Source organism: Vigna unguiculata, chromosome 4 (genome assembly GCF_037176805.1).
Source record: "Vigna unguiculata cultivar grain cowpea cultivar isolate G323 ecotype 2 chromosome 4, ASM3717680v1, whole genome shotgun sequence".
Taxonomy (NCBI): Eukaryota; Viridiplantae; Streptophyta; class Magnoliopsida; order Fabales; family Fabaceae; genus Vigna; species Vigna unguiculata.
Window position 1 is genome coordinate 20,677,758 of NC_140795.1, and position 22,803 is coordinate 20,700,560.

At 33.9% G+C, this 22,803-nt stretch overlaps 1 protein-coding gene across 5 annotated transcripts; it reads left to right on the forward strand.

The window, feature by feature from the left end:
- Positions 1–366: 366 nt before the first annotated feature.
- Positions 367–22,249, forward strand: ICME-LIKE2 (alpha/beta-Hydrolases superfamily protein). 5 transcript variants are annotated; one of them, XM_028069608.2, is made up of 12 exons: positions 367–499; positions 652–914; positions 3,439–3,515; positions 3,828–3,897; positions 4,075–4,155; positions 7,975–8,049; positions 8,492–8,593; positions 8,690–8,830; positions 14,452–14,517; positions 14,592–14,735; positions 15,464–15,554; positions 21,855–22,249. In XM_028069608.2, exons 2-12 carry the CDS (start codon positions 679–681, stop codon positions 22,014–22,016), a joined length of 1,245 nt encoding a protein of 414 aa, XP_027925409.1. In that variant the 5' UTR covers positions 367–499; positions 652–678; the 3' UTR covers positions 22,017–22,249. The 5 variants fall into 5 exon arrangements, with proteins under 5 accessions (XP_027925409.1, XP_085528664.1, XP_027925411.1 ...); XM_085672538.1 differs by lacking the exon at positions 367–499 and adding an exon at positions 549–567; XM_085672539.1 differs by lacking the exon at positions 367–499 and adding an exon at positions 1,927–2,105 and having other exon boundaries at positions 777–914.
- The last annotated feature ends 554 nt before the right edge of the window (positions 22,250–22,803 follow it).

Here is a 22,803-nt window from a genome sequence, read left to right on the forward strand (position 1 = left end):
GCTATTATTTATTTATTTTTAAATAACAAAAACAATTTCAAAAATATTAAATAAATGAATCTGAAAAATATTTTACATAAACCTAAATTAAAATTTTCTGATTTTATTAGAGTTAAAGATAAGGAATTTAAATTTTATAAAATTAAAAGATTTTAGAAACTAAAATAAAACTATATATAAATATATTAATGCCATCACAATACAGAATGTATAATTAGATATTATTTATTTATTTATAAATAAAAATAATAAATTTCGAACATTAAAAATATGAATGTGAAAAATAATTTACATATACTTAAATTTTTATAAATTAAAAGATTCTTAAAAACTGAAATAGAAAGCAAACTGGTTTAAGAATTATAGATCGAAGTCTTCGTAATAGAATAATTTTCTCGATAGTTTTTTGACAGCATGAACTGGAAAGTACATAAAATCTGATTTCTATTTTCTATTTTCAAACCATTATAAAACAAAGTGTGAAAACCCAGTTACGCAGGTACGTTGAATCCATTCCCGTCTACATATATGCAACACCCCTCTCTCTCTATATATATATATATTTGCGTATGTAACCAACTCACCATTGAAGTTTGATCTCATAACAAACAAAACCAATGCAATAATTTACTCTTTTCCGATCCGATACAGCCTTCGATTCGTCAGCCAACGCCGGGGATGGCCACCCTGTCCAATCGCCGTCACACACTCCCGCAGGATGACATTGATGGCCGGGCGATAACTACAGACTCCATTTCCACCAACTACCGCACGATGCCCTACCTTGTCACCGAAAAAACTGTGCTCCAGCCTCACCTCGGTCGGCAAGAATCTTTCCGCCGAAACATTGGCCACGTTGCCGCAGAAACCTACTTGATTACTCGCCTCGCCATCACGCTTCTTCGGTACCTTGGGTAAGTGTGTCAAATTTCAGTAATCTCTTCGCTTATTTGTTTTTATCTACAATCTCTTTGATTATTATTTGCATATAATATGACTCTACTTTCTGTTTTACGCAATTACAAATTGTTCTTACTTGCAAACAACAAATATGACAAATATGTGTGAATTACTTCATGAAAGCGCTCTACTTACATGCATTATTCTCAATATAAAATATTCTGATCAGTTAAAAATTATTTATACGCTACTTTTTAAGAAATTACTTCTTAGTATACAATTAAAGCTTCCACACAAGTATTAAAAAAAAATATAATTAACCTGTTGAATTTTATACAAAATATTATAGAGTAACTTGTTTTTCCTACAAAAATAATTTCTCTGTGTCTATTCCAACATGAGCATATATATATATATATATATATATATATATATATATAAAAGAGTCTCAAATACAAAGAAGATATAAAGAGATAGCCTAAGGTCCGCATATTAGTTACATTTAATATATATATATATATATATATATATATATAAATATAAAAGAGTCTCAAATACAAAGAAGATATAAAGAGATAGCCTAAGGTCCGCATATTAGTTACATTTAACCCTCCTACTCAAGTTGGTACATATAAATAATATGAATTAAGCTTGTTACAAATATAAATAATATGAATTAAGCTTGTCACACCTTATGCATGCTCTCTTTTTGGCTCCAAATATAACATTCTAGACTACTTTTTCCTCTTGATTTTTGGAAACATCTCGCTCTCCTTTTAGCTTATAAATAGAAGGGCTTACTTCATGTGTAAATCTAGCTTGAATTTGAGTAAATAATTGCTATCAAGATGAGTGCACGCTTCTCTTGTTTGAGCTCTCCTTAGATTAGTCTTCTCTTCTAGACTAGGCTTCCTTCCTTAGGTGTTGGCCTTACCTCTCCCTATGAAATTCGCTTACACCATGCTATCTTCATCTCTTCCAAGCTTCTGCATTCACACTTATCCATGGAGTCCTTCTTCCTCTCAGTTTTGTTGAAGGAGCAAAGGAGCTTGCCATTAGTGGTGGTTAGATTGTTAGAGGGGAGAGAGGAAGACATAAAAAGACCCCAAAACCTCAAATGACACATCTGTGAGATTGAGCAGACAATTTATCAGGGTCAAGAGTATGGATATGGAGAAAGCATGTAGACCCCAAAACTTTAGGAGGTAAGGGGTGATGTTAGTAAATACAAGATAGTTAGTTTATGTTTATATATGTATCTTGTCTAGCTACTTCATTTTCTTTGTACAACTGCAGGTTTGTAGGATCAACTGTAAACTACTTTGCATAGCTTTCCGTCCTTATACAGCTAATAGTAAACTACATCTACAAGTACATCTTGTAAACATGTTTCAGAGTATGATACAATAATAAAATCATTCAGTTCATGTTCTATTCTCTCTCTTTTCTTTGTTCAGTTTATCTAAGATGGTATCTAGAGCAAAATTTTCAGCGATCCAATTTCTTATACTTCTTCATTGATTTCTTCATAATTAAGTCCACTATTGTTTCCGCTCCATCCAATTCAAATCTTAATTGGTGGATTCTTTTGGATTTAGCTTGAAATTGCTTTAGTTCTCTTTTGAAGTTTCAATTGATCAATTGATTCACGTTCAGCTCGATATCGTTTCTACTTCATCAATTTGTGTTTTCAATTGGTAAATTGTTCTAGATCTACCTTGTAATTTTTCTACTAAATAAATTTGAAGTTTCAAATGGTGAATTTCTCCTTGTTCCTAATTCTTTTTGTTGAATTGTGTTCGAACTCAGTGAGTTGTGGGTTGTGCTACTAGTTCGTTTGTTAATTGTTCAGACCTACTTTGTTCAGTTGAATTCAAGCTACGTTTTAGATTGCCTGGTGAATTGTTATAAGTTTGCTTTTCTCAAGGTGCATTCACTTTGCACACTGCAGAGTTGAGTATCAATTTCAGACAAGTGAGAGCGACTTTTTTCTTTTATGGAGGCTGCTGTTTGAGTAAGATGATCAACATAACTTTGGCCTTTAAGCCAAAGCTTCGGGTCAGATGTCCAAGTGTCATAATTAATTCCGTTTAACTTGTCAATGAATTGGGGAACATTACATAATTAGTAAAGATAGAAGAATCAGATCGGGCACCACTAGAAAAAGCCATTATGAACTGCAGAGAGAAATACGTCCTAAAAAAATTTGAGAAATGTCAATTGGGCTATGATCATAGAACCAAGACCAGATAGGGAAAGAAGACAGTAGGATAATACTATTAAAAGCCATACAACTAAGAACATGCATGAACCGTGTCCCATACCCATAGTGCATGCTTTGTAACTATTAGGACAAATAATCTAAAATATGAGTTCACTTAAATGTACTTTAAGTGCTTTGTTCTCTTTATTCCAAAGGAATAACTGTCTATTTTAATTGAGTTTTTTTAAGGAACTGAAAATAATTCGTTCTCAAACATCCACTATAGTTCTTTGTGCCTTATGGCATGTCTGATTTTCAGTTGATACATTGTTCAGGATTGGTTACCGTTGGATTACACAATTACTTGCTCTTGGATGTTATGCCATGCTACTTATGCCCGGTTTTTTACAAGGTTTGCTTAATATAATTGTGGTTTTCTCTTTTCTTATCACCAATAATGAAAATTTAAGTGCTGAATTTATTTTGGAAGCTTCCAACAATGAATAGATCATCATATATATTCTTATGCATTCTGTTTACTTAATGATCAATGACAATCTGAATGCCATTCCTGACACTTGGCTCTTTTATATTACATGTTGCTGTTTTTCCTTCCACTAGGGGAGGTGTGGAAAATTTCACATACAAATTATGTATCCAGCAATATTAATAGAAAATAGATCTTTTTATTTTTGTTTTCTCTCTCACTTTTGACTTTCTGCAGTTGCATATTACTATTTCTTCTCACCCAAGGTACAGCGAAGCCTTGTTTATGGAGATCAGCCCAGAAACAGGTAAACTAAAACTTTGGTAATATGTCTTGTGAGGTTGGTCATTTAATGTATTGTGTGCTTGATAGTCAAGTAAATTGTGGGTTTTTAGGTTTATCTGTATCTACCAGCCGATATCTTGGGATGTTGGTCATTTAATGTATTGTGTGCCTGATAGTCACGTAAATTGTGGTTTTTCAGGTTCGATCTGTATCTACCAGCCGATATTGGTGAACCTAAGCCAGTTTTGATATTTGTAACCGGGGGAGCATGGATTATTGGGTGAGTAGTTTGAAATGTCTACATGGCTTTGCTATCATGTTTTAATTTACTCTCTGTATAGTGTTGATTCTTGTTCAGTACATGCAACAGTAATTCATTTTCAAGTTACAAGCAGTTTTGTCTATGGCTGAAGTCTTAGCAAAAAGCAACTGCATGCTGTTGATGTTGCTTTGAAACATACAGCAACATTCTTAGGTGTATGGGTGGTATTATGATATATTGGAGTAAACAAAATAAAATATATTCTTTTCTCTCTTTGTATTATTCCATTACACTAGCACAATATTCCCTAGGGCTGTCTCTTTTTAATGATTCTGTTTTGGTGTTTTTGTCATTTTTCTTTCAAGGCTAGCTACTATAAATACTCCCTTTGTACTATGCTTTACCTGTTCCAGAAATAATAAAACATTATGTCCCTTATTACGGTTTTAACTTTTCTCTAAGATGGTATCTATAGAATTATATATGTTCTAAATGTATTGTGTGTCTAATGCAAACCACACAATATGTATTTATACTATTGAATAGAATCAATTACAATAAAGACACATAATAATAAGAACTTAATCGTCCTAATTTCCGAGATTATGTAAAGGTTGATTTTCTGGAAATCTGTAACAGCTGATTATATTCGAAAACTATCTTAGCATTTCATCCCCATGCCAACATTATTTTTTTAACCTTGGTTGTTTCTTTCCGGTCGTGGCTACGACTAATCGCATTGCTTTTGCAACTTATTGCTTTTCCACTTCTTTTTCTGAAAACCTTGATGACTCCAACTATCTTCGTTGGCATCCACAAGTTGGACCCATTTTAAATCATTTTGAGTTCACCATACATTGCTTCTCTTACAATTCCTCCACGATATCTCTTGAATCAAGACCATGATGTTGATCCTATGAATCCCCCATATGATGTTTGGGAAGTTTAGGATCAAATGCTTTTTACATGGCTTCAATCAACATTATTGAAGTCAATTCTCTTTTGCATTAATATTTTAACACAATCCTACCAGGTTTGGGACATGATTCATGAGTACTTTCATATTTAGACAAAAACGTGTGCTCGACAACTTCGTCATGATCTTGTGTATCTGTCCATGCAAGATGATGTGAGATTTTTTTATCTCACTTCAAAACCATTGTTAATAACTTAAGGGTATAGGTAACCCTGTTCTGCTTGAAGAGAATGTTGATGCCATATCCTTGGAGATTTACCATAGAGTGTGCACCACTCAATTCTATTATTGAAAGCGAAGTTCATTACTACTTCTGATACTAAAGTGGAGGCTCTTGTTCTTGCTCATGAATCTTGTGCCACCCAATTTAATAAGAAATCCTTCTCTCCTTCACTTAACTACATTCAAGGATATGTACCACCTACCTCACATAATCCTAGACCTCATCCTAATAGTGGTTATGCTCATGCTAGTGGAGGCCGAGGTGACACCATCAGTGGGGTTGGTTGGGGTGGTCTTAAGGTCATGGTGAACACTTTGCCAATATTCAATGCCAAATCTGTTTGATAATGGACACTTCTAACATTTGCTCCTATAGGGATGATGCAACTTATCAACCACATGTGTCTCTTCTTTCCTATGATCATTCCACATTGCATCATGTCTAGCTCAATCCTTCATAGGCTAACACCAAAACTCCTAACAATTGAGTGAATCCTAATTTGAAGAATTTCAATCAAGATAATACTCTTGGGTAAACCACTTTCAATGCCATTGTTCCTAAGACCTGATCTCAAGGTGGTTTTAATTCTTCATGGATTCCTTATTATGGTGCCTCTTTTCATGTTAGTGGGGAGCCACAAAATATAACATCAACTTGTTACATGCCTCCTCAAAGAATAGAAAAAATGTAGATTGAGACTCTTCTTTATGTATTATTTCAGCATTTATCAACTTTAAGCACAAACATCTGCTTACAAAAGAAATCTCTTCCTTTCACACAAAGCATTCCAACAAGAACCGAAAACTCTTCTTATTCTTCAGATCCGCAAGATAAGATTATATATAGAATTTCTCGTAAAATCTCATCCAAACTAACTCCTTTACTACTTATATTTTTAATTTTCTTTCTGTATCATTACAGCCCTGCCAAACATATTATCTCACATTTTGGTTACACTTATTATGTTTCCTTTATTGATGCATATTCTAAGTTCACATGGATTTATCTCTTAAAGTCCAAATCTGAAACTCTTTAGTATTTCAACAAACTCTTCTTTACTATGTTCTTTTTGAGCAAAGTCCTACCAAGAATAGTTCCTGGTCTGACTATTTTCATAATACACCAGATTTATCTGTTGGGTTTATATATTATAGTCATATGGGTTATAGTCATTGAAAGATTGTGGTTCTATATATGTGACATTAGTCTTACACATATAATACATTTGACACCACTTTTAACTCAAAACCTTAAGGAAATGGTGTTATGGGCTTTTATTCTTATACAATATTTAACTTTGTCTATTCTATCCAATGTGGGACTTTTGACTCACACTTGGACTATTCCCAACGATCTCCTCCTGTGGCACCTTCACAACATCCTTTTTTCTTCTGATACTAGTCACCATCTTGATGACCATCATCCTTCATCTGTGTCACCTCTCCTTGACCTGTTAATGTTCACCCCATGCAAGCCAAGTCCAAATTTATATTATTTAATCCGTGTCTTCATTCCTTATTGTTTCCACACCTTGATACTCACTAGGTGGAAGTTAAGACAATTCTACAGTATCTTAAAGGAACTACCTTGCATGGTCTTTTCATGAAATCTGCTGCAGTAGGAAGACCTCATTCTATCACTCCACTATGTGATGCTGACTGGGCCTCTAACATTGATGACTGCAGATCCACCTCTGGCCCCATCTTTTCTCAACATCTAACTTAATCTCTTGGTGATCCTCTACACAACAAGTTATAGCCAAGTGTAGTATGGAGGCTCTGAAACCACAACTGAGTTAACTTGGCTTCAAGCTTTGTTACAAGAACTGCATGTTCCCTTTTCTACTCATATCTTACTCTGTGACAGTCAAAGTACAACGGTCATTGATCAAAACCTTGTTTTTCATAGTCACGCTAAACTTATGGAAGTTGATGTCACACGTTAGAAGAACTGCATGTTCCCTTTTCTACGCCTATCTTTGTTCGTGATAAAGTTCTCTCCAAACAAATCAGATTTATGATATTCTAGCCTTGGATCAATGGGCAGATTTTCTGATGAAGCCTCTTTCTCCAACGATATTTACTTTGCTCAAAGACACTCAATGTGACTGAATTTTCCTTATGCAATTGGACCTTGAGTTTTAGGGGGCTATTAGGATATAAAAGAATATTTATTTTCTCTTCGTATCTTTCCATTACACTAGCACAACATTCCCCTTTATTTTGTTATTTCCTGTCCCTTTTTGGTGATTATTTTGTGGCTTTTTGATCTTTCTGCTTTCAAGGGTAGCTACTGTAAATGCTCCCTATGTATTTTTCTTTACGTGTTACATAAATGATAAAATGTTACATCCTTTTATTATGGTTTTATCCTTTATCTAAGAGGGGATCGACAAAATACTACAAGTAGTTATGATGAATTGTTTGAAAAGAGTATACCAGGTAAGTGTTAGAAATTGAATTTTAAAAATTTACTGACTTGAAGGATTTGGTTCATGTCACACTTTGTGATGCCGTGATATAGTTGGTTTCCTGCACCATGGCATGGCTAGAATTTTAGTTTATGTGTGTATGTAAACCTATTCAGCAATCTTTTATCTTTTAAAAGTTGAAATAATTGCCGTTGGGTTTTGATTTAGGTATAAAGCATGGGGTTCCCTTTTAGGACTACAGTTGGCAGAAAGAGGCATTATAGTGGCATGCTTAGATTACAGGTACCTGGTCTCAGTTCAGCAGTGCAAGATTGAGTCTACAATTTACATTTGGTCTGACTTGCTCTATGTTTGAGGTATTTTGATGGACAAGTTGGGTTCTTTTTATGTCTATTTCTAGGACATTTAGTCCGGGAAATTCATAAATCATAACTACAAGGATGCTTGCATCACATTATGTCCTGAACTTAATAGTTTCTGACTATGCACATTTTAATTCATAATTTGTTTTTAAGTTAGAAATATAGTACATCACAATTAGTATTAGTATTTTTGTAATTGAAATCTTAATCTTAAAGTTGTTCCAAATGACGAGATCGCTTTTACGAAACGTTATAACTTAGTTATATAATAAAGGGTGCAAACAACATAATTGTTACATCTAGTTTTTTAATAAAATGCTCTGTTTAGCATTTAATAGATTTTTGTTTATTTGTGTGTGTAGAAATTTTCCTCAAGGGACTATCAGTGACATGGTAAATGACACTTCTCAGGGAATTTCCTTTATCATCAACAACATAGCTAATTATGGAGGTGACCCTAACAGGTGGACTGCTACTATGGTACAAGATTCCTTTTCGTCATATATTTGGACATTCAACTGAGATTGATCTATTAATTTTTTTTTTGTAACTAATAACAGAGTTTATCTAATGGGACAATCTGCCGGTGCTCATATTTCATCTTGCGCTTTACTGGAGCAAGCAGCCAGAGAAACAAATAAAGGAGAGAATGTTTCTTGGAGCATTTCCCAGATCAAAGCTTATTTTGGTTTATCTGGAGGGTAAGACACTGGTTAGTGTTTCATCTATGTCTTGAATTTTATTGAAATGGTGGATTTCAATAAGTATATGTTCATTCTAGATTGTCTAGAAAATATTGATGCATTTCCTTCTTAGAAATGATGTCCTTTAATTTTGAAGTTATTTGTTATACTAAGATGTGCCTTAAGCAAAGTGGAAAACTTAAACTTCTCGTTCACATGATCATTGCTGCTTAACGGTGCTGAATATTTGACAACAAAGGGGTAACAGGAGTATAAGACATGTTTCACAATGGAAAAGTTTTATTCGATGAGTGCCCAGACCAGAAAGATAAGAGAAAAGAACGTGTTTGAGAAAAATTAAGAAACTCTTATTCAGGAAATATGTAGAACCACGCCCTAAATATTTAACACAAGAAAGTAATACCAATAGAAGTCCAAATTAGAAGAGTTTGACTGAGAACCGGCCAAAAAGGTAATTTAAAATATGAAAATCTTCCAAGTGCAAACCATTGAGAAGGATCTAAAAATAAATGGTGCTTCATGCATGGTCTGCTCTCGTTGCGTCGTGGTAAGCTGCTCTCTTGTGGCTAAGTTGTTTTGCTACGTTCTGCATTTATTTCTAGTTTAAGTTATATAATCTATTTTTTTTTTAACTTTAATTGAAAATTAGAATTAGGAATTAAGAAATAGTAATAATTTAATTATTTAATAATTATAGAATATGTTTTTAAATTTTGTAATAGAAAATTGAAATTAGGGAGCAATTTAAGGCACATCTGAGGTGAATCAAATTTTATTGAGATATATAAGGAAGTTTCAGATTTATTTCCTATTAGTCTTATTGGTTGTATCTTAGTTTTATTACTAGCATATCAATCCCACGATCTTCGAGATTTATTTCCTAGAATAGGCTGTGCTTGTTTCCTAACTTATCTGATTAATATATATATATATATATATATATATATATATATATATATATATATATATATATATATAATGATACCAAATAAGAGAAATTATTTTTTTTCTAGTTTTGAGATGTATCAGAAATGCACTTTATGTCCGTTCTTGCGCTTGCATATGTTTGGAACAATGTGAGATTAGTGAGATCGGCACTGAAAATTGAAAAACTGCATAATCATCATTTCGAGTTTTATTTTGGGTCAACAATATTTGTTCCTTTCAAACTTGATAAAAAAGGATTTTCCCTCTTCTTCACACACTGGTAAATGATTTGTATCTTCAATTCTTTCCTTTTCAACTTTGTGCACGTTCTTCATCTTCTTTGTCTATCAGACGTGGTGCGGTGCTTGGTGCAATTTTAGTTTTATATCTTCATTCTCATCTAGTTCTAGAGTGGTAGGACGGTCCTTTTGGTTTTTGTTGTGTCTCCTTCGCCTAAATGTACTTTTCTTTTATTTCGTTGTCCATGTTTGGTTACTTTCAAATCTCCTTTCTTTCGGTAAGTAATCATAGTCAGAACAAGTCTGCTTTTGCATCTTCGTGTTTAATATCTTCTGTTTTGATCTATTGCATTTGTGTCTCCTCTTTTATAAAATTATATTAATTTTACGAAGTAAAACACAAATGCATGTTACAATATAATGGGTTTGGGAATTGGGGCTTCTAAACCCCTCTACTTAGAAAGTAAGTGATTGATTCGCATTTGTGTCTCCACTTTTATAAAATTATATTAATTTTACAAAGTAAAACACAAAGGCATGTTATATATATATATATGTTGGAAGTCCCACATCGACTAGAGATAAGACAATTTCATAGTATATAAGTGAGGTGCAAACCTCACCTTACAAGCCGGTTTTGTGGGGTTGAGTTAGGCTTAAAGCCCACTTTAACATGGTATCAGAGCCATTGTTTAAAAAAAAAAAAAACCTATCCTAGCAAGATTTCTTGGACATTTTGTTCCACCCGCTATCAGACCACCCATTAATTTCTAGTTCCATGCACAAGATGTATATACCTTGGTGTGAGGAGGTGTGTTGGAAGTCCCACATCAATTAGAGATAATACAATTTCATAGTATAAAAGTGAGGTGCAAACCTCACCTTACAAGTTGGTTGTGTGGGATTGAGTTAGGCTTAAAGCCCACTTTTAACAATATATATATATATATATATATATATATATGTATATATGTATATATGTATATATGTATGTATGTATATATGTATATATGTATGTATTTTTGTAAAAAGTAAAATTTACAATCTATGTTGCAATCCCATGATTTATGATTTTGTGAGTCTTTTATGATTCTAATCATTATTTTTATTTTAACTATCATGGTTGATGTAGGATAGTGGTGGTTCATTTTGTGCTTTGCAAATATAGTGTTGAGTTTCTTAAGAAAACCTAGTGAAGATTTTCACTGGACATTAAGATAGCAAGATATTTAGATGTGGAGGTGCACTTCAAGAGGTTCAAGAGAAGGAAAAGAACCAATTAAGCAAGAAAACAAAATCAAAGAACAACAAGAGCATAAAATCCGAATGGATAGATGGAAAAACAAGTTAAAAATGAAAGACAAAATGATGGAAATGGGGAGATCAAGCATGCGACTACAAGGAGGGCCAAAGCAACCAATCCTTGAAGATGAGTGGTGTTGTGCCGCCACTGCCGCCACTTGAGCTAGCTCAAGATAAGGCTTAGAAGTTTCACTCCCGATGGATGAGACTCTCATGGTTGGACAACAATAACAAGTGTTTAACATCAAATTGATCAACCTTTTTACAAGTCCATGAGCACCCCTTATATTGAAGGTCTCTAAGCAAATCCAAAAAGTGTACAAGGGAGATTCCATATTGAGGCCATTTAGTGTGAGATCCCATGTTGATGCTGCTCCCCTTCTCCTAGCTTTGGAGGCCAAGGACATGTACCATGGTGGAACGATATTTCGAAGTCAATAGAATCCCTGCGGTGAAGAGGGTGGATACGACAGTGGTGTGTTTAGAAGGACGTGCATTGAACTTGTTTCAATGGTGGGAACCGCGAGTTCTGATGATGATATGGCCAGTTTTTTGAAAAGCGGTGTTGGGGAGATTTCAATCAGCATCCACAGAAAACCCATGTGAAGCTTTGATGGGTTTAAAACAAAAGGAGTTAGTTACGGAATATTGTGAACAGTCCGAACTTCTTTCAGCTTGGCTCCGATTCGCAAATGAGGAATTCATGAAGGGAGCTTTCATGAATGGTTTGAAAGACGAGGTGAAGGCGGAGGTAAGGATGTGGCTTCTATTTTTGGGAAAGAAATTGTCACTTTGTTCCATTATTACACCCATATACAGCCAAGGATGTGGCTTCTATTTTTGTGAAAGAAATTGTCAGATTGCATGGATTTCCCAAATCCATAGTCTCGATAGGGACCGAGTGTTCCTAAGTACATTTTGGCAGGAGCTCTTTCGGTTGTCAGGCACTTCACTCAAATTTAGTTCCGTCTACTACCTTCAAACCGATGGCCAAACGGAGGTGACCAATCGCACCATTGAAGCGTATTTGAGATGCTTTGTTTCTATCACCCACGACAATGGGTGAAATGCTTACCATGGGGAGAATTTTGGTTTAATTCCTCTTTCAATGCCACTATAAAAATGAATCCATATAAAGCTCTTTATGGTCGGGATCCTCCTAAATGATTATCCCATATCCAAGAGACAACACTATCATAGTGGAAGTGGACAAAGAGTTGATGCTTCGTGATAGTATATTGGCTGAGTTGAAGCAAAATCTGCTCAAGGCAAAAGGGAGAATGAAAGAACAAGCTGATAAGGGAAGGTGTGAGGTGGAATTTCGGGTAGGAGATATGGTGTACTTGAAAGCTCAACCTTATAAATTGCGACCATTAACTACACGCATGAATGAAAAACTCAGTCCCAGGTTTTATGGGCCATTCAAGGTCTTGGCCAAAATTGGGGAAGTGGCGTACAAGTTACAACTTCCAGAAAGCTCACGAATACACCCTGTGTTTCATGTTTCACAGTTAAAGAAGGCTTTACCCTCCTGCGAGCTAAGTCAAGAATTGCCCAAGTTCCTCTCAAATGAGTTTGAATTGATGGTAGAGCCGGAGCAAGTGTTGGGCACAAGGAAATTGTTGAATGGAAAGTGGCAAGTGTTGATCAATGGACTGAGTTACCCACAAAAGACAGTTCCTGGGAAGATTATGAGGTGATTCAAACTTTTTTTCCCCAATTCCACCTTGAGGACAAGGTGTCGCTTGTTGGGAAGGGTATTGATGGGCCTCGACAGCAAAGGCCTTTGAAATATTATTACCGCAGAAGGGCCAAAAAGGTCACTAGTGGGAATGAGTTTGTTATGAGTGGAGGTAACTAACTGCACACGTGGCATGGGAGGGGACTGGGGGAAAGGAGATGCGGGAATACGTAGAGAGAAAAGAGAATAAAAAGCTAGAGAGTGGAGGAGGTTAGGGGGAGGAATCATTTTAGGGTATTTTGGAGTGACTGTTGTCACAGGGCAGAGAACATTCTCTGATTTATGTTTTCTGGTTTCAGTATTTTTCTATTCCGTTGTTGCTACATTTTCGATTCAATAATACCAGGTCCTATAATATTCTAATGTCGATTGGGCAAGCTTTCCTTCTGATAGAAGATCCACTTCTAGATATTGTGTCTCCATTAGTGATAATTTGAACTCTTGGATCAACAAGAAAAGAAATGTTGTAGCAAGATTTAGTGTGGATGTGGAATATAGAGGTATGGCCTCAACTTCTTGTGACCTCATTTGGCTTAAACAATTAGTTAAAGAATTGTATTTTGTAGAGGTCACTTAGGACATTGCTATCTGACAATCAAACTACTCTTTATATCAGCTAAATCCTGTCTTTTGAAAGGAACAAACATATTGAGATTGATTGTCATTTTATTTGAGAAAATATGGTAGCTAGAGATATCAAGACTGAGTTTGTTAGTTCTAATGATCGTATAGCATATGCTTTTACTAAATAATTATAGGGATCTAGAATTGATTATATTTGTATCAAACTTGGTACATATAATTTATATGCACTAACTGAGGGGTAGTGTTAGATGTTCCATCTCTTTGTATTTAGGCCCATCTCCTTGTATTTCCTATTTATAAATGCATAACCCTATGGGGTCTAAACACGGTAGGGATTCAGATTATGTCTCTCTTTTATTCTAACACACATGACTCTAAGGTTAACTATATTGTTATGCAGTTTGTGTCACTATTAAAAATCAACTTGTGCTCACTTTCAAGAAACTTAGGTCTCATATTAAGTAAACTATTAAGTAAACTATTATCAACTTGTCACTAATTATCTTTCTCATATTAAGTAAACTATTACAAGTCAGTTTACGGTGCTTCCACAAGTTTTCCAAGTCTGATAACCTTGGTGGGGGCAGTAAATATTATTCCATATGCTCATGGGATGTGAAATTTTTGGTTTATTGTTGCAATGTTTGATCCCTTGCATGTTTCCATGGTACATTTTCATTTTACTTATGTTAAAAAGAGTGAAACAGATTTCTGTTTTTCTTTTTTGTGTGAAGAGTTATGACTGCTTCTGAATTGTGCACTCCGATAAATTGGTTTAGACCTGTTAAGGATAACCTATTAACAGTTTGAACACATATATGCAGATACAACTTATTGGATTTAGTGGATCATTTTGACAATCGTGGCTTGTACCGTCGGATCTTTTTAAGGTATGTCCTGAAAAACCAAGTTTCGTTAAAACTGATGGATCTTTTTCCGTTTTTATAACTGATCATCATTTCAGCATAATGGAAGGTGAAGAGTCTTTGAAGGTATATTCACCTGAAATTAAAATTCAAGATCCATGTCTCAAAAGTGCCATTCCTCACTTCCCATCAGTATATCTGGTCCATGGAACTGCAGATTATTCCATACCATCAGTAGCGAGGTTAGTCTACAGAATTGAAATTTACTACTTGAAAGAATTTATATGAAAGAAAAAAGATTTTATTCAATTGGTTCATGTAAAACAGTACATCAACTTCTATTTATAGAGAACTCAAACCTTAAAGTAATAATTATATGAGATCTCTAAAACCTTCTAACAACTTCTAGCAACTCCTAACAACTTCTAGTAATACATTTAATATCCTACTAACAACTTCTAGTATTGCATTTAATATCTAACTAACAATAGGTTATTATATTTTGTTCATAAAACAATTGGTTATCACATCATATTTTTTTTTTTGTTTAAGGAAATTTCTAAAGGTCTCAATCGTATTCTTGTGCGGTGTATTGCCACACTATAAATAAGACCTGATCATTGTTATACCGTAAAGATTGAAAGGGTTACTTGATTGTCATGTACCTAACTTAACCCTCTTTAAATCTTGGCTTGTACTAATTAATTACAACACAGGAAGAGTTTGATGATCTCCGGTTATCATAACATAAAACTAAATAACATTTATGCCTTTGTCAGTTGTTCTTTCTTTTCTACAGTACTTGTGTTATCTCCATTGATTATTAAACACAAAGATGGAATGCTATTGTTTACTAATAAATGAAAAATCAACTGTGGTAATTTTGGTTGCTAGGCTTACAAATACAAATATTAATGTCAAAAGGTAGGTTGCCTTTGTGTGAGGGGATATTAATATGTGATTTTTGCAGTGAACGGTTTGCTGATGCTCTTAAGAAGGCAGGGGCAAGAGCTGAGTTGATTTTATGTGAGGGGAAGAGTCATACAGATTTGTTTCTACAAGTAAGTTAAATGTGGAAGATTTCAATGTTTTGGACACGAAATAAAATAACTTGAAAGGAATAATCTGAAAGAAAGAGAATTTTACTGTTTTATTAATTCACTTAAAACAGTACATCAACTTCTCTATTTATAGAGATCTCAAACCTTAAAGTAATAATTACAAGAGATCTCTAGAATCTTTTAAGAGCTTCTAATAACTTCTAATAATACATTTAATATACTACCAACAACTTTTAATTTAATATTCAACTAACAACAAAATATAAAACTTTATATTATGCAACACTTTCTATGTTAGCATTTTGACTATCTTTGTAATCATAGAGCTGAAAAACGAATCCGTGTGCCATATATGTAGCAAGTCTAAACGTTTGGTCTCATAAACTTGAATTGATTCCTTTTCAACCTTATTAGATGTAACAAACTTAGGCCTATTTCTTTGTACTTTCCTATTTGTAAATGCATAATTGTATATGCTATATACACATTAGGGATTCAGCCTAAACTTAGGCCCATCTATACTCTTAAGAAGTGGACTTTAAGTCTATCTCATTCTTAAAAATCGATTTATAAGATGAGGTTTGCACTAACTTATGAAGTATAAATTTGTCTTATCTCTAGTCAACATTTCATCTCCAACAAATCCCTTTATGTCAAGGTATATATATCTTGAGTATGAGACTAGACATTTATAGTGGTATCATAGTGAGTGGCAAGATAGGTCCAACAAACAAAGTCTCGCAAGGATGGATTTCGGGTGGCTCTGATGCTATCTTAAGAAGTGAACTTTAATGTCTAACTCAATTTTACAAAACCGAATTGTAAGGTGAGGTTTGACCCCCACTTTATACTATAAATTTGATATATATCTAGTCGATGTGAGATCTCTAACATATACCAATTATCTCAATGTGCATCTATGCATTGATGAATTGGATGGAACTAATTTTGATACTTGGGCATGAGACATTAGACTTTGGCTTAAGAGTTAGGGTTATGTTGATCATCTTAATCTGAGTGTGGCTACGATGGCTAAAAATGAGCTTTCTCGGTTAAAAATGGCTAAAAATGGAACTAATGAAGTATAGGAAACAACCTAGGTATCAATCAAAGGAATTTTCTAATTTTGTAGCTAAAATGTGCCCAATTTTTAATCTAAAAGTGAAACAAACAATGGGGGAAGTAGAAACAATGTAAAGTCTACTCTAGAACAGTGCAAATGATGAATGAAATGGATTTAAAAATGCTAGAACATAAAGGTATTACTGCAGTAGAATATTTGACAGGTTTTAAAGGGAAAATGCTCAAATCTATATGCAAATGATGATGGAATGCTCTAATATGATGAATGAACCTGTACATCTATAAAGAAACATGAATGAAAGATGTTATAGACCTCAAACTGTCCTAAAATATCTCCTAATGCAAACAGAAAAGTGTTTGATGAAATGCCTCAGTGAAGACCTAGTTTTCACCAAGTTTTTAATGAAATGCTTGAATGAGCTAAACTATTATTTATGCAATGCAAATGACCTAGACAAGTTTCGATATGCAGAAACAAGTAAAATGAATGGTTAAACTGCACTAAAAACTGCACTAAACTAAATAACAAATGCATGTTTCAGTATGCAAATGGACATGACTAGTTAAAGGGAATTCATAAATAACTAGTTAAATTAAAGTAAGTGCAAAATAACTTCTAAAAAGTGGCTAAAATGCATATGAAGATAGAAGCAGTGTTTCATGCCATGTAAATGCTTTGAACAAGTTTTAATATGCTAAGGTATGCAAAGTGGATGATCAGAACTGTCCAGAAAATACCAAAACAGAAAATCAGTCATTAAAGCAAACTTGGGAGCAAAGAAAATTATGCTAGTTTTATGCATAATTTAGTAAATGAGGTCTGAACGTGCAGCTGTGCATCAATGTATGATTTTATCCTCTAAACATGTGTAATATGATGCTAATGGACTACCAAAATAGAGAATTTACCAAAAGGGTTAATGTAGAATAACATTCCCAATTTAAGCTAGACTAGAAAACCTAGAATATACTCAATGGTTCAAAACTTGTAAAATGCATGGAATGCGGTAATTGATGGCTCACTATACACTGATCAAACATACTGAAATGCAAAGAAACATAAAGAATTCGCTGAAATGCAAAAATATAAGATTATAGCAAGTTCGAAAACAAAAAGTGGGAAACATAACTACGTTACCTAACTTTTGAGATTTTTGAGTTCAAAGCTGAAATCTAAGAATTAGAACATATTTAAAGTCATGAGAATACTTCAAAAGCAGTGAGAAAAATTCAGAACTGAATTTAATACTAAAAGTCATCATGTGGGTTGAGGTAGTGAAAATGGGTTTTCGAAGGCAAAACTTAGAATCATGAGTCTTGGTCTATAATTTGAAATTCTTTAGTTCATACAAACCTATTGAATCAAGTGGTGACATTGCACTCCTTTCTTTGATGAACCGAATAGATAGAGAAGATGAATAGTGAACAAAAGTATTTTATTGTTATTGAAACTGATTCAAGTCATGTACATTAAGAATATTTATAAGAGATTGGTTTTGTTAGTAAAATAGAACCTTACAAGTGTCATCAGAGTAAACTACACAGAATAGAGAAAACATACAGTTGTACTCAAATACATTTGAACTAGCAAGATATTACTCTAATAGCTCCCCTCAGACTTAAGTAGAAGATTTTTGAAAAGAAAAATCCTTCACATTAAGTATTCCACGAAGGACAACAAAGCATGTAGCTGAGAGGGATTTTGTTAAAAATATCAACTCGCTGATCAAGAGCTGGAACGTGAAAAATAACCAACTGTTGGGACATAATCTTCTCTCGGATAAAAAAGACATTAATCTCCATGTGTTTAGTGTGGTTGTGAAAGACATGATTGTGGGCAATAGCTACTGCTCTCTAATTATCATATAATAACTACGGTGTTTTAAAAAAAAAAACATTTAGTTCTGTAAGTAATTTGGCAATCCATGTCAATTCAGCAGAAATTTTGCCAAATTTTGCCAAACATTTAGACCAAGCAATGACTTGTTGCTTGCGAGACCTCCAGGAAATCAAATTTGGACCCAAGATTATGGCTGCACCAGATGTGGATCTTTTGCCATCAATGTTAGAAGCCCAATCAACATCACAAAATGCTGTCAAGGAGACTGGACTGGTGAGCACAGCAGGTTGAAGGTGAAGTCATGGAACAAAGTGCCTTTCAGATATCGCAGAGTATGCTTGACTACAACCCAATGAGAATCTAAAGGACTAGCCATGAATTGATAGACTTTGTTTACAGCAAAGGCTATTTTAGGTCTGGTAAGAGTAATATATTGGAGAGCTCCAACAACAGACCTATACAGAGTTGGGTCTAGGAAAATATTAGCACCCTGTTTAGACAACTTACAATTAGATACCATGGGAGAAGAAAGAGCCTGAGCCTCTCCCATGTTGGTTTTATGAAGTAAATCATGGATATACTTAGTTTAAGTCATGAGAATAGAGCCATCCAGTGAATGTTTAACCTCAAAACCAAGAAAATAGCCTAACTGTCCAAGCTGTTTAGAGAAAAGTTGGCATTGAGTTGAGCATTAATAGCCTTAATTAAACTAAGAGAGCTACTAGTGACCAGAATGTCATCAACATACACCAAAAGATAAATCACATCAGATCCATGATCATAAATGAACAAAGAAGTATCACAAGAGCTAGAGACAAAACCCAAATGCTGGAGAGTAGCCTGCAGGTGTCCACTGTCTTGGGGCTTGCTTTAGGCCATAGAGAGCCATATTCAGCTTGCAAACTAACGACTTAAATCAATGGCTTCAACCCTGATGGTTGATGCATGTAAATTGTTTCATCCATGAGCCCGTTTAGAAAGGCCTTATTAACATCAAGATGGAACAATTTCCACCTATGAGAAACAACAATTGTGAGAATTAGACACATAGTAACTCGCTTGATCACTGGACATAAGGTTTCATGGAAGTTAAAACCATGATCTTGATGAAATCCTTTAGCTACAAAATGAGCTTTATATTTGTTGATAGAGCCATTGACATTTTCTTTTACTCTAAACACCCATTTATAGCCAATTATTTTTCTGCCATGAGGAAGAGGGACCAGATCCCAGGTTTGTTGTTTAATTAAGGCCTCATACTTACTTTGCATGGCAGCTTTCCAATTTTCATCATGAAAAGCTTGTTTGCCATTCTTAGGCTCATAATGAGAAAGTAACAAAGAAGGACAACCTCTGTGTGAAGTAACAACAGACAGAACCTACACCAATATGTCAAACAGAAGATGAAGAACCAAAGGAAGTAGGTTTGGCCTTAAACCAGGAGATAAAGTACTTAAAGTAGAACTAGAGGAACTGTCATGAGAAACCTGAACAGGTGGTTCCACAATAGATGAAACAAACGGTGCAAGTGAACCTGGTGGTGACAAGTTAGGCTGTAACAGAAAATACTGATTAACATCTTTAATAGAATTAGGAGACTTGGGAAACAACTTAGAATAAGGAAACTGAAGCTCATCAAATAGGATATCCTTAGAAATAAAGATACGCCCACCGGAAGCCAAGCACTTGTATTCCTTGTGAAGGTGAGAATAACCAAGAAAGAGAGACCTAAAATCAAGCTTATGCGCGTATAAGGACGTAACAAAGGAAAACAAGAACATCCAAAACTCTTAAGCAATTATCAGGATTTTTATTAAATAGGATAGAAAAGGGAACAACAAATTTAAGAGATACAGTGGGTAGTCTATTGATAAGATAGACAACACGAGTAAAAGCATAATCCAAAACTACAAAGGAAGAGATCCTTGATGTAACAGGGTAAGTCCTAACTCAACAATGTGCCTATGTTTATGTTCAATGACTCCGTTTTGATGATGAGTGTGAGGACATATGAGTCTATGAATAATACCATGATGAGCTAAATAATTTGTAAAAGGACGAAATTCACCACCCTTTTCAGATTAGACTTGTTTAATTTTATAGTTAAGTAGTAAATCAACCACTGTTTTAAAGGTCTGAAAACAGTCAGAGTTTCGTTCTTAGTCTTTATAGGAAAAATCCACATATATCTAGAGAAAGCATCAACAAAAGACAAGTAATACTTATAACCAACTTGAGATGTGATATCTGCAGGACCAACACAACAAAATTTACAGAATTCAGAATCAACTTTATTATGCAAAGAAAGATTACAATGTTTGAGTACAAGATTCATAATATGGATGTTGGGGTGACCTAATCTGGTGTGCTATGGGTCGTGTGAAAGAGGATGTATGTGTTTGGAGTGATAGTAGTGTGGATCGTGATGTTGGTGGTGTCCATACTCTCTCCTATCTATCCTGTTTAAAGAAAAGAAAATACAATGAACTAACTAGAATTCTTAGAGATAGATTCTAGAACAAAAATCAGTTTTTAGTACAATGGATCTCTCGTTGCAAAGACTCCTATAGGTAACTAACTTTTCAGCCTTCTATCTTCCAACTGCAGCAAACACTCCTTCTTAGCCCAAACTGTCCTGTCAGCAAATTGAAGCAAATATCCTGTTGCCACGTTGGACGGCTTCTCTCCAAGTCATTTCTCATTATTCTCCAATGCTCTTGTTATCTGCTAGGCAAACGTCAGAATTGACTTGTAGGCTTCCATTCTTCCTTGGCACTGGTCCAAGTCTCTCTTGAGGATTCTCTTAATTTTACTACAGTAAAAATTCAGAGGAATTAATCAAGCTGAAAATTTCAATTGCCTATTTAAAACTACATTCTACTACTTACCACGGACTCAACTTTCTAAACTAAACTTTACCCTAAAAACACTCTTTTTAAGATGTTTTTATTAAAACTAAGATTTTTAAAAGAAAATACTAAAATGTTATAAAAATAGAAAATGAAGAAAAGACCCAAAAAGAAGTGCTCTAAAACACTAAATAAGTATCTAATATGACACTCAGTGTTCCTCCGCTGGATGCAGTAATTGACAGTGAGCCTTCTATCAATTACATGTCCCCCTAGTATTTTTTTTTTTGTTAGAATAAGATCCTGTGATGTTTAGATTCTTGGTCATATAGGAATCTTTCCCTGTAGAATATTAGTACTCTTTTTTGTTAGAATACAGGTCTTTATACCATTATGGTAATGAAATATAGAGAAAAGTTTGTTTTGTTTTAGTTGTTTTCTTTCTTTTTTCTCTGGTGAACCTACGATGACGCATCAGAGTTCCACCATGTGTGTGGAACTTCTAATTGTGAACCACATGCTGTGCAGGATCCACTCCGAGGAGGTATTGATTACCTATTCGAGCATGCAGTTGCCGTTATACATTCCAATGATAGTGATGCTCTTACAAAGGACGCCTTTGCACCCCGAAGAAAACAGTTTGTTCCTGAGATTTTATTAAAGTTGGCCACCAAGATAAGTCCCTTCTAAGTATAAGCTTGTGATCGTAGTGTTTGCTATTCGATTCCACAATTCAATAGTATTCGACCACCTACCCATTCATGCTTTAAGATGAATTTCGTGATAGATAAATGAACGGCTCTGTAAAATTTCCATAAAAATCACGTAATTCAACAATTCCTTAATTTTTATTTTCACCAATACTCATGAAAAGAATTGAAATAAATTTAATTTATTAATGAAAGAATTTGATTATTTCACTATTTAGTTATTTCACTATTTTATTTGTGAGTAGCTTATTCAATACATGCATTTTTTATAAATAAAAAATATATACTATATTTTGCTATTTCATTTTTCTAAAATAAAGGCTTTACTGATATATATATATATATATATATATATGTATATGTATATGTATATATATATATATATATATGTATATGTATGTATATACATACATATGTATATGTATATATATACATATATATAACTAATAATTTTATTTTATAAGACTTATGCTTGAATTGTTTTATCTATGTTCGATTTAAAATTATTATATTTAACATTGTATATCATGATATATTTGTAGTAATATTTTTTTGTTAATGAATTTTGTGATTCGGATTCCAAAGTTAGTTCGTTTATTTACAATTTGATTTTTTTATTGGATATTCTTGTCTGTAAGTGTAGTAATCACAAACTTCTGATTATAATGTATGACAGTAGCCATACATGCAGTCATTCATAAAAAAAAAGAAAAAAGAAAAAGATGCATTGCTTAATATTTTTATTTTATAATTGAGTTATAAAACGA

Excerpts from the sequence above, each read along its gene's own strand:
- ICME-LIKE2 (XM_028069608.2), top strand. The coding sequence starts at position 679 with ATGGCCACCCTGTCCAATCGCCGTCACACACTCCCGCAGGATGACATT. Across the intron at positions 14,736-15,463 it reads TCCATACCATCAGTAGCGAG|TGAACGGTTTGCTGATGCTC; the intron begins GTTAGTCTACAG and ends TGATTTTTGCAG. Across the intron at positions 15,555-21,854 it reads ATACAGATTTGTTTCTACAA|GATCCACTCCGAGGAGGTAT; the intron begins GTAAGTTAAATG and ends CATGCTGTGCAG.